The sequence below is a fragment of the Salvia hispanica genome, chromosome 1 (assembly GCF_023119035.1).
Source record: "Salvia hispanica cultivar TCC Black 2014 chromosome 1, UniMelb_Shisp_WGS_1.0, whole genome shotgun sequence".
Lineage (NCBI taxonomy): Eukaryota > Viridiplantae > Streptophyta > Magnoliopsida > Lamiales > Lamiaceae > Salvia > Salvia hispanica.
The window spans coordinates 25,244,677-25,258,522 of NC_062965.1; the positions used below are offsets into that span (position 1 = coordinate 25,244,677).

At 34.0% G+C, this 13,846-nt stretch overlaps 3 protein-coding genes, 1 long non-coding RNA gene and 1 pseudogene across 5 annotated transcripts in view; 2 read left to right on the forward strand and 3 right to left on the reverse strand.

Moving 5' to 3' along the window:
* Nucleotides 1-1,002: 1,002 nt before the first annotated feature.
* On the reverse strand, nucleotides 1,003-1,721 carry LOC125202547 (annotated as a pseudogene).
* A 1,008-nt stretch (nucleotides 1,722-2,729) lies between these two features.
* LOC125217046 lies at nucleotides 2,730-5,648 on the reverse strand. 2 transcript variants are annotated; one of them, XR_007175551.1, is made up of 5 exons: nucleotides 5,386-5,648; nucleotides 4,174-4,303; nucleotides 3,994-4,070; nucleotides 3,147-3,190; nucleotides 2,730-3,058 (listed from the first exon to the last, which is right to left on the reverse strand). It is a non-coding gene; the product is annotated as an uncharacterized LOC125217046 (long non-coding RNA). The 2 variants fall into 2 exon arrangements; XR_007175554.1 differs by having other exon boundaries at nucleotides 4,153-4,303.
* Nucleotides 5,649-10,096: 4,448 nt separating this feature from the next.
* LOC125202276 (17.8 kDa class I heat shock protein-like) lies at nucleotides 10,097-10,727 on the forward strand. The gene has a single exon (XM_048100648.1). It carries the CDS (start codon nucleotides 10,170-10,172, stop codon nucleotides 10,638-10,640), a length of 471 nt encoding a protein of 156 aa, XP_047956605.1. The 5' UTR covers nucleotides 10,097-10,169; the 3' UTR covers nucleotides 10,641-10,727.
* A 1,451-nt stretch (nucleotides 10,728-12,178) lies between these two features.
* On the reverse strand, nucleotides 12,179-13,626 carry LOC125191816 (7-deoxyloganetic acid glucosyltransferase-like). Its single transcript, XM_048089240.1, has 2 exons — nucleotides 13,596-13,626; nucleotides 12,179-13,134 (listed from the first exon to the last, which is right to left on the reverse strand). The coding sequence occupies exons 1-2, from the start codon at nucleotides 13,624-13,626 to the stop codon at nucleotides 12,179-12,181; spliced, it is 987 nt and encodes a 328-aa protein (XP_047945197.1).
* Nucleotides 13,627-13,663: 37 nt separating this feature from the next.
* The window catches only part of LOC125191826 (class I heat shock protein-like), a 787-nt gene continuing 604 nt past the window's right edge, over nucleotides 13,664-13,846 (forward strand). Inside the window, exon 1 of the mRNA XM_048089250.1 lies at nucleotides 13,664-13,735. Coding sequence (XP_047945207.1) covers nucleotides 13,664-13,735 — 72 coding nt within the window. The remainder of the gene's footprint in view (nucleotides 13,736-13,846) is intronic.

Sequence of the window (13,846 nt, forward strand, 5' to 3'; positions counted from 1 at the left end):
ACATCAAAACACTCTGTTTATTTAACAACTAGTATCACCCACTTGCGATGCACGATCCTTTTTTTTATTTATTTAAACTTATTTTATATTGTGAAATGATTTTACAAATTTATAAAAATATCATTGTATAAAATCTGAAATCATAAATACATAGAATAAAAATATTTATTAAAAAATATAAAATCAGACAGACAAAAAAAATAACACATATACCGAATGAGAAACAATATTATTATTTCAAGTTTTAAAATCACAAATTTATACAATAGCAATTTATTGTACCAATAACTTAAACATGAAATACAGTTGATAACAATGAAGCAAAAACTATTTATAAAGACAAATATCTTACAACAGAAACCCGACATTTTCACGAACAGTGAGAGAATAAAAAAGTGTTGCACTCTGAAAAACCTGTTACAGTGAGCAGTAGATTCAAGAACTGTCTAGATTAGAATTACTGAAATGATTGAGGATGTGCAAACAGTATTATCTCACCAAGCCACTTCTTAGGCCAGATAGTTCCTCATCACTGATCAACTCGTGCCATCTTCTCCCACGAATCAATATCTCACCCTAGTTGTTCATAATTAATGAGAGACCATAAGAAGACAGTCAATCCCAATCAAAATTAGCTTCTATCAATAATAATAATATCAGTATAAAGTACAACATAATACCAAATAAAAGGAACGAACTTGGAAGAATCAAGATTACCTTGTCTGGAGCAAGAAGCCCGACCATAATCTTCAAGATGGTTGACTTGTATATCCACATACATATTTAAATTGATGATCTCTTCATAATTTATTACGACGACTATATAAATCCCAAAATTAATAGGTTAGTGGATAAGTGGCAATAAATATTATTAGTCGGTAGTTAATTATGAAAAAAATAAGAGTCATAGTATTAATATTTCAGGTTACACTATTATTTAAATTTAATAATGTAGTAAGTATATTAGAATTTTTTTTTATATTATCAATTGCACACGTGTAATTATTCTCAAAACTCGCCTTTTATATATTTATAGATATTATACTACTCTTTGAAAATAGTTTACATTATTTTGTTCGGAAATTAAAAAAAAAAACACACGACATCAATCTTCACAAACTGAAAATCAAAGAAAACTCAGGCACCAAATTTTCCACTTAACCAGAGATATCAATAGCCTTCACTTCAGGTTTCTTCACTTCCTCCTTTGGCACCGTCACCGTCAGCACCCCATTCTCCATGGCTGCCTTCACCTGCTCCAGCTTGGCATTCTCCGGCAGCCTAAAGCGGCGGTAGAACTTGCCACTGCTCCTCTCAATGCGGTGCCACTTGTCATTCTTCTCCTCCTGCTCCTTGCTTCTCTCTCCACTGATTTGCAGAATTCCGCCATCTTCAACCTCAACCTTAACTTCTTCCTTCTTCAATCCGGGAACATCAACTTTGAAGAGATGGGCCTCCGGCGTCTCCTTTCAATCGATCCGGGCATTGGCCACCGCAAAGGTTTCACGGGCGGAGGAGGGGATGTTGGTGGAGAGAGGAAAGCCCTGGAATGGATCCCATACATCAAGGGAGAATGGGTCGAAGGCGTTGCTGCTGCGGCGGCCCAAGAAGCTTGGGATCAGAGACATTTTTGCTTCTAATCGGAGAATATTAATGCGTGCGATTGGGTTATTGCTGAGAACTTATACTAAAGACTTGAGATGTTTTGACGAGGAATCGGGATGAATGAGTAGGAGAATATTCTCTCTGTCCGCTAATAGGAGTTCCGTTTTTTTTTTTATTTTAGTCCGTTCGTGTTCGTGAATAGGAGTCCCGGCTCACTTTTACCATAAATGGTAATAATAGGGTCCTACCTTTCACCAATTCATTCCACTCATATTTTATTTAAAACTAAGTATATACAAGTGGGACCCCTGTTATATTAATTTTTTTCATCCATTTTTCTTAATATTTCGGAAAATTTATGCCGCCCACAAACGAGAGTCCTAATGGTGGCGGAGGGAGTATACAGTAATGTGGGGATAAATCGGTCAGTTTCGCATCGCGTAGATTCTGGATTTCTCTGCATTGGTGTAGAAATCGTAGATTCTAGATTCTGCTGCCATTTTCTGCACGTCTCTGGTTTCTCCTATCTAAGGATTGAATTATAAATTTGGGCATGTCAATTAATTAACGGCCCATTTTAAAACAGCCCAAATTGTAGCTATTTAATCAGAAACATATCGAGTGTCATAAAAGATTTTTAAAAATTATAACCAATGAATGGAGCATCCAAAGAAGAGGGTATTCAATTCACTACAAAAAAATCGCTAATTAGTGGTGGAAATATCCGCCACTAAATCTCATATTTTCGCCAGTAAAGCAGTTAGTGGCGGATTTAGTGGCGGAACAGAACCGCTGCAATATATTCGCCGCTAAAATATCAGTGGCGGAAATTTTTCCGCCACAGAAACATAGTGGCGGATTACTCACGGAAAATAATTCGCCAGAGAAATTCCGCCAGTAAAGTTAAATATAGTGGCGGATTTTGGGGTGCCATTATTAGTGGCGGAACCTAGTTCCGCCACTGAAATTCCGCCACTGTTCCGCCACTAACATATGATGCTATTTAGTGGCAGAATTAATCCGCCACTATATTTTGATACAAATTTTGATTATATTTGTTTTATTATTTATCCAGCCTATTATGATAATTTTCCAACAAAGCAATACATTTTTCATAGCAAAAGTAACAATAGACACGAATACTCATTAATTACTCAAAATTATTCATTACACCAAAGTTTAATAATATTGAGCATAAGTGCAAATTCTAAAATTAGTTAACAAAATAACGGTTTATGTTCATGTAGTACAATCATCAGGTCGGGCAGCGGAGTAACTTGACTTGTGGGACTGTTGGCTCAATTGTACTCGTCTCGGCTGGGAGGGACATGATCAGCTAGTTGGCTCATCTAGGAGAAGTGTGGTCACCACCCGCATTCCACGTTTCTCGCCACATATCCCTCCATCGCTACTTTAGAGGAGTATTCCGATCTATCGCGTCACCCAAACCAAGCTGTCTCAACCAAAAACAGAGTATCAATAATTCTATAGTTTGGAGTTTAATGAACAAAATGAGATGCTTCACTATGTACATATGATACCTGCCCATCTTTGTTCCATCCCCAGCAAAATGTTTTGCCATCCTCTACATCAACAAAGTGAATGAAACTAATTAGTTTAGCATACACCAAACCACCATTTTTTATATTGAAAATCATACACTACAAGCCAAGTCCATTCATTGCTCCCTCCTAGAGTACTTTGCAACTAACCATATCGAAGTTGAGGTAATTAAGAAACAAGATGACTCACTAACTCAAGACTACTATTTGTCTACTTCCATATCACCCAAGTTCCCAACTGACCGTACTGGTTTACGCCAAAATATTTCAGAAATATATCAATCCATCTGCCAGTCTTACGAAGAGTTGTTAACTAAGGGGAGCACAAATATAAGGCAAGTTGCTGACAGATGAAATTGCATGGAATTAGTATTCACAATTGTTGGAAATCTTGATGGAAGACTCAAGTTTAAAGGTAAACAAATTATACCAACTTGTAAGTACTATTCTAAGGAATGGACGCAGATGATATGTATAATCAATTAAATGTTCTTCCTTAAACACAGTCCGCTGCTGTACCTCAATCCACAGTGCAAGTTTCGGCCTTCCTACTGTGATGTCGTGGTTCTTAACTTAAGAGAAGAAGGGTTGATATCTTTCAACGAAGAGATTATAGGCAATATCCATCTGAGGTAAATCATGAAATAAAACATTCTAGCAAATTTCATGCATTAATCACTAACTCAATTTATGACACTTTGAATCCACCATAGACTTGAAACATTGCAAGAAACACAATGAATGTTTAGCATCTTTCCTTAATGCAATTTCCATTATCATAAATCGGCTTACATTCATATCATATAAAAGTTGTATAATATCTCACCAAACTGAGCTGGCTAAGAAAATATGGCCCATCATCGAAGTTCGATAGAGCACTCTCAATCTCATCAAAAGCAGCACCTATGGAAGAAAAACCACATAAGTATTTAGTTCAACATCTTCTCATCGCTGCAAATTCTCTGCCATTACAATCCAAACTCACCAGCTTCATCTATTCGGTTACCTTTCAATGAAGTAGTCACAGATTTGTGGAAGGAGCCCGTTAATGACACCAACTCCTCTCCGAACTCCCCCTTGGTTGGATCCTGCAGTCATTCAGCACTGATTAACCCGGTTTTTCTGTCTCCAAACACCTGTAATTAATAAGGAAACAAGATGGATTACATGCCAATATAACCACAAACAATAAACAACTTAGAGTATGGAACATATCAATATAACTACTGAAAAACTCAGTATGTATACATCCATCCACTTCTATATGTGAAACCTAGAAAGCCTGTATTATTTTCGATTATTATTGGATAACTGCGATAAAAATTATATCAAATAAAAGTATCAAAGATGAGATAAATGAATAGCAAATATATGAAGAAACAACCTATCGTACATTCATTCCACAAGGAAAAGCCAAGAGTAAATTATGGTTATTCACCACTGTAAGTATTTTCAATTAATACGAGATAATAAATTAACTCTAGATTATCATAAAACACAAAAAAAACAGATAGCATTGAGTATCCAATCTTATAGACAATACTAATACAGTCTTTAATAGATTGATTAAAACTTCAGAACTAACATTAAAAAGCTCGATCAAAATTCATAATAACAAAGCAACAATATACACTCCAAGAGTCATTTTTATTTTGACAACACTTCGGACTTGCTTACTGTTTCATCTGTAGAAATATCAAAATTAATTAGTAAATAATGAACATATGACATCCTTGCGTTCAACCGATTCAATTAGCTCTTGCTTGTCCAGACACACAAGCTATACAAAATTAAAAATTTGCAACTGGTATTCAGATATAGGCACTTCCATGCATGTCCAAATCCAACAAGTAAAATGTGAAAACATTGACAGCACAATGGATATATGGAAAACAAGAAAAGAAGCTAACCAAACTTCTGTTCAAGTAAGCCTTTATCAAGTCAGATAGCAAGCAGTATCTAGTGTTCCAACAAATGTGGTTATCACAGAAGATCAGTTTCCACTCAGAGCACAAAAAAAAAATTAAATCTCCAGTGTCTTAGATAGCACGACACTCAGAAATCTTAATGTCAAACTCACAACTTCTGCCATTAGAGAAATCTCACATAACTGATTTGCCAATTTTCACAGAATCTCTGAATATCTAATTAAAGTTTTCAAACATAAGATAAGGATAAAAGGGGAAGGTGTATGTATTGGAGAGCATAATTGACTAACCAGAAGCTGTAGAAATTGAAATGGCAGTGGGAGAAGGTGCGGCGACGACGTGGCTGGAGCGGCGACGGCGACGACAGGGCTGGAGCGGCGACGGAGCTGGAGCGTTGACGGCGACGACAGGGCTGGAACGGCGACGGCGGCGACAGTGGCGACGAATCTGGAGTGACGACGCGGCGACGGAGCTGGAGTGACGACGGCGGCGACGGGCTGGAGTGGAAGAATTAGGGCGGGCGAGGAGGCATTGTAGTGAATGAAAAAGTAAGTCTAATTGTGCTCTAACTTAATTAATTCATATTCGTAAAACAGTGGCGGAAAAATCCACCAGTATTTTTATTTCTTATAATATATATTTATTTTATTGTAAAAAAGATTTACAGTGGCAGAATTAATCCGCCACAGATATGGCCAAATTAAAATCCGCTACAATTCCGTGGGAATTCCGCTACTAAATATTCTAGCGGATTATCCGCCACTATTCCGCCAGTATTACTGGCGGACTATTTCCGCCACTAATTTTCGCCACTAATATTGATATTTTTTGTAGTGATTATGGGGTACTTCTCTTAGGTCTTGCATATATTTGTTTGTTACATATTTTTAACACCCACGATAGAAGGTAGTACTCCCTCCCCCCAACATGTGTCACACTTTGACTCAATAAGGGTTTTAAGAATTCCACATCACTCACATTTTGTATAAACTTAATACATGAAAATGAGATCCAATTTTCACTAATTTTTTCCATCAACTTCCTTTACATTTCTTAAAACATGTGCATGATTCGTCTAGGACTGATAAAATAGGACGGAAGGAGTGCAAAAAAAAAATGAGTTGAAAAAATTAATGATATATTGATATCTGAGTCCTATTTTTATATACTACTATAAGTTTTATAAAAATGCGTGTGGAATTTAGATAGCGGAATATGTTACTAAAGGAGTATTATATTTGTTCCTCCCTTATGACTATTCACATTTATTTAAAATATGAACTTTTAATGAGACATGTAAGGAAAAGATTGATAAAAAGAAAATTGTGAATGAAATATTGTTAATGGACAATGAATAAGTCCTTATTCATTGTAGAGAAATTTTGTTCTTACATAGAAGTGCATCATTTTAATATAATGGACTAAAATAAAAATAGTTCTTAGGAGTATTTTTTATGGAGGGAGAGAGTAAAGTAATTTTGGTTAATGATCAAAATATAAAATTAAGACTATATTTATGGATAAAAATAGTGTATATCTATATATTTTATTAATTTTGTCAAAACATTAGTTAAGCCCAACTTAGTCTGTCTTTAGTAATGAAAAGTATTCAATTCAAATTTAGCTTTTTTCAAAGTAAAATTTGCTAGTCAATCAATTCTATAATGGGCGAGTTAAATTCAAGATAAAATTTAATAGCTAATTTTGTTACATAGATTAGTAAACAAGCTAAACGCGAGATAAACGAAAAGGGAAAAATTAACCTTTTAAGTTATAAATACTGTCGCTGTGCATTCAACTTTTATCTGGTATGGATTTTAATAAATATAAAGGAAAATAGATAGTAAAGTTAGTACTAGAATGTTGATCGTTGGTATATATATTATTTTAAAATAAATATGAATAAAGTAATTTGGTAGAATATGAAATTCATGACTAAAGTAATAAAAATAAAGTAAAATAATTAATAAGCAATATCTTAAAATGAAAATTGGGGACATGATACTGAGGGTGTAACTATTTGTATAAATGGAAAGTGTCGAACGTGATATCACTGATTCAATTTTTAACTTAATCGAGTAAAGGATTACACATACAAAATTCTTCTAATGTATATATATTATATTGGTTTTTACACCCTCCGTTTTTTTATATCTAAGACACTTCTTTTTAGGATAAAGTTTAAGAATGGATGTTTAGTATGTTACATAGATAGGTAATAGAGAAAGATAAAAGAAAAATGATGAGAAAATAAAATTGGAAAAGCGAATAAATTAAGAAAAAGAATAGAATATAAAAGAAAATGTGAGTTAAGTATTCCTATATATTATGAAAATGACTTAATTTAAAGAAACTTCACTAAATTGAAAAATAATTCAGCTATTATAAAGAAACGAAAGAAATATTAATCTTAAGCAGCGGTGGATCTACGTGGGAATAAGGGGGTACGACTGTACCCCTAAATTTTTTTCCGATCACCTTCTGTTGGGAGCTCTCGCCGCTTTAAGTGGAAGGAAAGGCCGCCTATTTGTTCTGTGTTTGTATCTTTTACACAGAGGAGAAGTGGTAGAGAAGAGCTAGTTAATTGGAATGTAGATTTTAAAGTTCAACATATATGTGTGAGACCACTTTTATATCTACTTTTATTTTTCGTATATAAAATGACAATTTGTTTTCTGTTTCTCTTATTAAGTGTATTAGTTTATCATACTAGAATTTTAGTTCCTTGTATAATTGTTTGTATTTATGATTTATTTCTGTATTTATATTTCATTAATATCTTAGTAGCTTTTATTTATGTTTTTATAATAATATTAATATTTTAATAGCTCTATTCGGACATGACAATATATTTGCATCTGTAATAATATAAAAATGCAATACTATTAAATGTCAAAATTCATTTGACTTTTTTTATTTTCATTATTACTTGCCATGAAAATATGGCTCAAATGGATTTAGTCGTTGCCTACAGGCCTACGATTGCTCGGACTTCGATGTTTCAATTCACTATAATTATTTATCGCACCCACTAACTCCAAATTCTGGATCCGTTAAATATTAGTTATATTATTTGGTCTAAAATGAATCCGCCCTGATCTGTATGGTCCTAAAATTATAATCTAGTTTAGTGTTATGTCTAAGTAACTAGAAGGAGTACTATATGGATCTCAATGTTGGATTATTCAGGAATAGATTGTAAGCCGCGGCGGATCTTGGGGGACAGGAGGGGGCGCTCGCCTCTCTGTGTGACTATTTTTCCCGTATCAGGACGTAAAATTACCTGTCCGTCTTCTCTGTTTGCCTCCGGCGTCGCCCCAAACAATGAAAAAAATAGCCATTTGCGCACTAAATCAAGCTAATACTATATAATCCGCCTTCGATCCACCATTGATTGTAAGGTCAGATTCCTCCCAACTGAGAAGGTTGTATTATCACTCGCGGAAGTAGTAGGAGTACTATTAAACCAGAAAAATTATGTGGGAGTACTATTAAACCAGAAAAATTATGATCCTACTAGTGTTTTCAGACTTTCTTAAAAAATAAAATAATTTCTATCTTACTCCACTTCATATCTGCTAAGTACCAACAAGGTTTGATGCAACTTTCAGAAACTAAGCAAACAAACTTTTTCATGTTGCTGTTGCTAAATTAAGAATGCGATTAAGTTTAGAAGAAGGCTTGTAAATTTAAAATACTAGATGAATTGTTTGTTGGGAAATTGGGTGAAGGAGAAGGATTATTTATAGCGCGAGGAGAGAATTCTGGTGATTCTCGAAGAGTCGAGGGTGGGCTAGAAATGATGAACTCATGATTTAACCAGTCGTTTCCAGATGCATCTATTTATTCATACACGCAATATTAATTTACTTAAATATTTCTAAGTCAATACACATAACTATTTAAGGCTTTTAGCATTATTCGGCACTTTCATATTTTTTTTAAGTTGCTGAATATTGCAAATTTTTCTGTTCATTCGAATTTAACTGATAAAAATAGTAATTTTTTATACTCTTAAAATTCAAATTTTTAAATTGATTTATATGAAAATATGTTTTCTTTCTCTTGTTGTGTTTATGATAATCGGTTTGCAAAGCAAATTAATTGTTATTGTCGTAAACTGTATATGGAAGCAGTTGTCATATACAGTACTTATTTAAAATATAAATCATATAATATTAAATTATAATAACTTATTATTTTATTTTACTAATAGCTAATCAATATAATATTAATAAATTTTAAAATTATGATTTATTTTACATCGATATAAAATGACTGAATATTTTTTAGGTGTTTTAGTCATAAAATGATATAATACAATTAATATTAAAAATATTTAATTGATTTAATTAGTTTAAGTAATTAATTTAATTAGGTATTTTTTTTTTAATTTATATTATGAATGTCAATTAGATGTACGTATAAAATACTTTAAAAAGAAGAAACTGGAGAAAAAAGAAAGAAGAGGAAATAAAAACTAAGAAAAAGAAAAGAAGAAAGGAAAAAGGAGTGAAATTATAATTTTGGTACTTTTAATTGAAATTTATATATATATCCTGTATGACTCAAAGAATCACATGTTTGGTACCTAGGTTATTTTGTCAGAGTATAAAAAATATAAAATAAAGATCCCATCCTAATTTTGTACGTAAGAAAAAATCATGTACTACTATTTATTTAGTTCAATAAATAAATAAATTGGGACTCGGGATGAACTAAAAATAAACAACCAGACCCTAATGTGAGACGGTTGAAATAATTCAATATATTTACAATTTACACTGTTGAAAAATGAAATAAATTAAAAGATAGGGTCAAAATGGGCCTAGCTCTTCATGGTCTAAAAATATACTATATGCTGACACGAAAGCCCATTTTATGAACAGAACCTACGCGAATTTTCCTGAATCCCCGGATCTAAACGGATAAAATTCGCAATGCGCCAATATTACTAGAATTATCTAGAATCATCGGTAGCTGTATAAATGACATGCTCACTTAAGTTATCGAAGACTATCATCAAATTCCGAAAAAATCTTCAGCAATCAAATCCAACAATCAATTCTTCAAAATGTCTGTGATCCCAAGCTTCTTCGGCAACCGGCGCAGCAACGTGTTCGACCCATTCTCTCTTGATGTGTGGGATCCCTTTCAGGACTTTCCTCTCTCCACCAACTTCCCCTCCTCGGCGCGTGAAACTACTGCGGTGGCCAACGCCCGCATCGACTGGAAAGAGACGCCGGAGGCCCATCTCTTCAAGGTTGATGTTCCCGGATTGAAGAAAGAGGAAGTTAAGGTTGAGGTTGAGGATGGTTGCATTTTGCAAATCAGTGGGGAGAGAAGCAAGGAGCAGGAGGAGAAGAACGACAAGTGGCACCGCGTGGAGAGGAGCAGTGGCATGTTCCTCCGCCGCTTTAGGCTGCCGGAGAATGCCAAGCTGGAGCAGGTGAAGGCGGCGATGGAGAATGGGGTGCTCACGGTGACTGTGCCCAAGGAGGAAGTCAAGAAACCTGAAGTTAAGGCTATTGGTATCTCTGTTTAGATGAATAATCATCTCAAGAATTTCTGATTTCATGTATTTGATGTTAATAGAGCAAAATAAAATAGACGGAGAGTGTTATATTGCTAACTCAATACCTAATTGCTAACTACAACTACAACTAAATAATAGCTATTAAATATTTAAATTAAGTGTCTAGATCATCAACTAAGAAATATCAATACAATCAACAAAAAATGTTAATAAAATCATAGGATTAATTCTATAAAATATTAATAGGGGTATTAATGTTAATTAACTACATGTTTAGTTATAATTAACTTTTAAAAGAAATCTCAAAACTTTAAATTCATATAACATATTTCAAATTAAAGATAACTTTATAAGGATTCCAACGATATCACATATGCATATGTTCTATGTTCCGATGTTAAAATTTAAAAAAAAATTCGAAATTTTTTCAATTTTTTTCGTAAAGCAGAAATGTAAACATACTATATAAAATATGTCAATATTATACATGTAGAATGTCAATATAAGCATGTCAATATAATACATGTAGAATGTCAATATAAGTAATGGATTAACATTCTTAAAGGCATTTTCAAAGCATTGTGTTGATATTTCTGAAACACTATATTGACATTTTCATCTAAAACCCTAATTTAACGTTTTTTTAATCTTTTTTTATTTTATTAATAAAAATAAAAATTACACGTGGCAAATTGTAGACCACACGTTTTCTAAAATTTTATAGCCTTAAATTAGTTGTAATTAGCAATTAAATGATGAGTTAGTAATTGATCACTCCCCAAAATCAGTAGTTGATTTTGTATGTGTGGGATGTTAATAAGAACTTTATTTTTTAAAATAAAGTCTTACTATATTACCTGAAATTTATAGTAAAATTATTAAAAATATTCACTTATTTTAAACGTTGAGGGTCTAGTCATAATTTAACGAAATTTTAAAGTCTTCCGGCTAATAAATTAATGACATTAGTCTCCATTCAATTTAATATAAATGTATGTTCCCCACCCTAAATAATTGATGACATACCACCATCAAAATTTATTTTATGTGAAATTCGCAAAAAATCGAAATATCGACACGTATGTGCCATGTCTATAATTCTAAGATACGTAGACTATACTGAACTTTTTATCATGTGATAATCGCAAAAGTCGAAATCGAAATTTTTTATGGTAGGACAATTAAAAAATACTATCATGACAAGCAGCGAATATCAATTTTATGAAACTAGATAGAATTTGACATAATTGAGATTTCTTGTAAATTTGTCAACCAACAGAATTTATTGACTGTTACCAAATTTGCAAAATTTGTTTTAGAAGAAAAAGATTGATTCGTCACGTAGCATTGTCAACAAAGCAGTCTTATTTGATCCATCCAAATTGCAACTTATGAATAACAACATACACTACAATTCGTTTCCATGATCATCCAACACATAGACGATGGATTAAATTGATTAAAACCTTCCTAAAACCGTGGACTTCAACAACTCAATCAATCGATTCAAATTCATCATAGATGATGATTTAAATTGATTAAAACCTTCACAAAACCGTAGACTTCAAGAACTCAATCAATCGATTCAAATTCATACACGAAGTCCCCCCTTCACAAATAGCAGCCTTAGCCAAATTCGCCATACCACAAGCCTTCTCCAACAACTCATCTCTCCTAACTCCCATCACCTCCCTAACCATCCTCTCAATCAACACCCTATCACAAGTATCCTTCATGTCCAATCCAACCCCCCACACCTCACTCACAAACCTACTATTCGTAGTCTGGTCCGCAAAATAAGGCCAACATAGCATCGGGACCCCAATCACTATACCTTCCAGAGTCGAATTCCATCCACTGTGCGTAAAAAACGCCCCAACCGACTCATGCCCTAGAACTAGCTCTTGTGGGACCCATTCCACCATCAACCCCCTCAACCTCGTACCTTCCTCGATCTCAACCGGGATCTCGTTTCCATCCCCGATAACCGAATCCGGTCTAACCACCCACAGGAATCTATAACCACTTTTAACCAAACCATACCAAAACTCCAACAATTCATCTCTTGTCAACATTGTGATGCTCCCAAAGCTCACATATATCACAGAATTGGGAGGTTGAGAATCTAACCAGGCAATGCAGGTGTTGTCTTCCTTCCAGAAGCTGCTAGAATGATGCGATGATTCGACTCCTTTTGCTTTCAGCAATGCTTTCGAATGGGAGTGTAAAGGGCCGATGGAGTAGAGATTGGGAATGTGTTTGCGGATTTGATCGAGGATTGGACCTTCTAAATCTTCGAATGTGTTGAGTATGAGAGCGGTGGCTTGAGCTGTTCTTTTGGTCTCTGTTTTGATGGATTGGAAGCCGGCATCGTTGATGTCTTCGACTCTGCAGAAGGCCGGGATGTCGCGTCGCCGGAGAAGGTTCTCCATTCCCGGGACGCTTGTGACCATTAAGTCCATCTCTTTCCTTTTCCAATATGTCAATTTGTCTTCATTTTTATCTGAATTAAAATAATCAATAGTTTGGATGTGAGTTTGGAAAATGCTACGTTGTGAAGGTTAGGTTAACAAAATTAGATTGTGTTTAATGAGAAATGGTAAATTAAATAGTACTCCTCCGTCCCACAAAGATAGTCTCATTTTGACCTGGCACGAGTTTTAAGAAATGTAATAAAAAGTGAGTTGAAAAAGTTGGTGGGATGTGAGTCATACTTTTAAAGTATTACTTTTATAATAAAATGTGAGTAGGAATGAGTTAGTGAAATATGAGGTCCACTACCAAAAATGATAAAAGTGAAATGGGACAAACTTTGTGGGACGGACGAAAATGGAAAATGGGACAATCTTTGTGGGACGGAGGGAGTATGATATACATAGAAGCATTCTTTTTCCTTGATTAAGTGTTTTTTCCTAGTGTGTAACTCCGGGATCTAGTTTTTCTGAACTTCTTTATGCTATTGACATAAAGTTAGATTGAAGGCCTTCAAAGCCATAGCTAGAAAATGAACAAGGCTACTGTATTGCATAAAGATGATTGTATTAGATGATGAATTTGGAGATCAGTACGTCCCATTATATAGGGAGAATGTCTACATGTCAAAGGTATACTTTGATTTGATTGAATTCTATCTATGGAATGGATCACTAATTTCTTGCTTGTAATCTTCCATAATTTCTGTCAAGGATCCCTGACTTCTTGCTTGTTATCTTCCA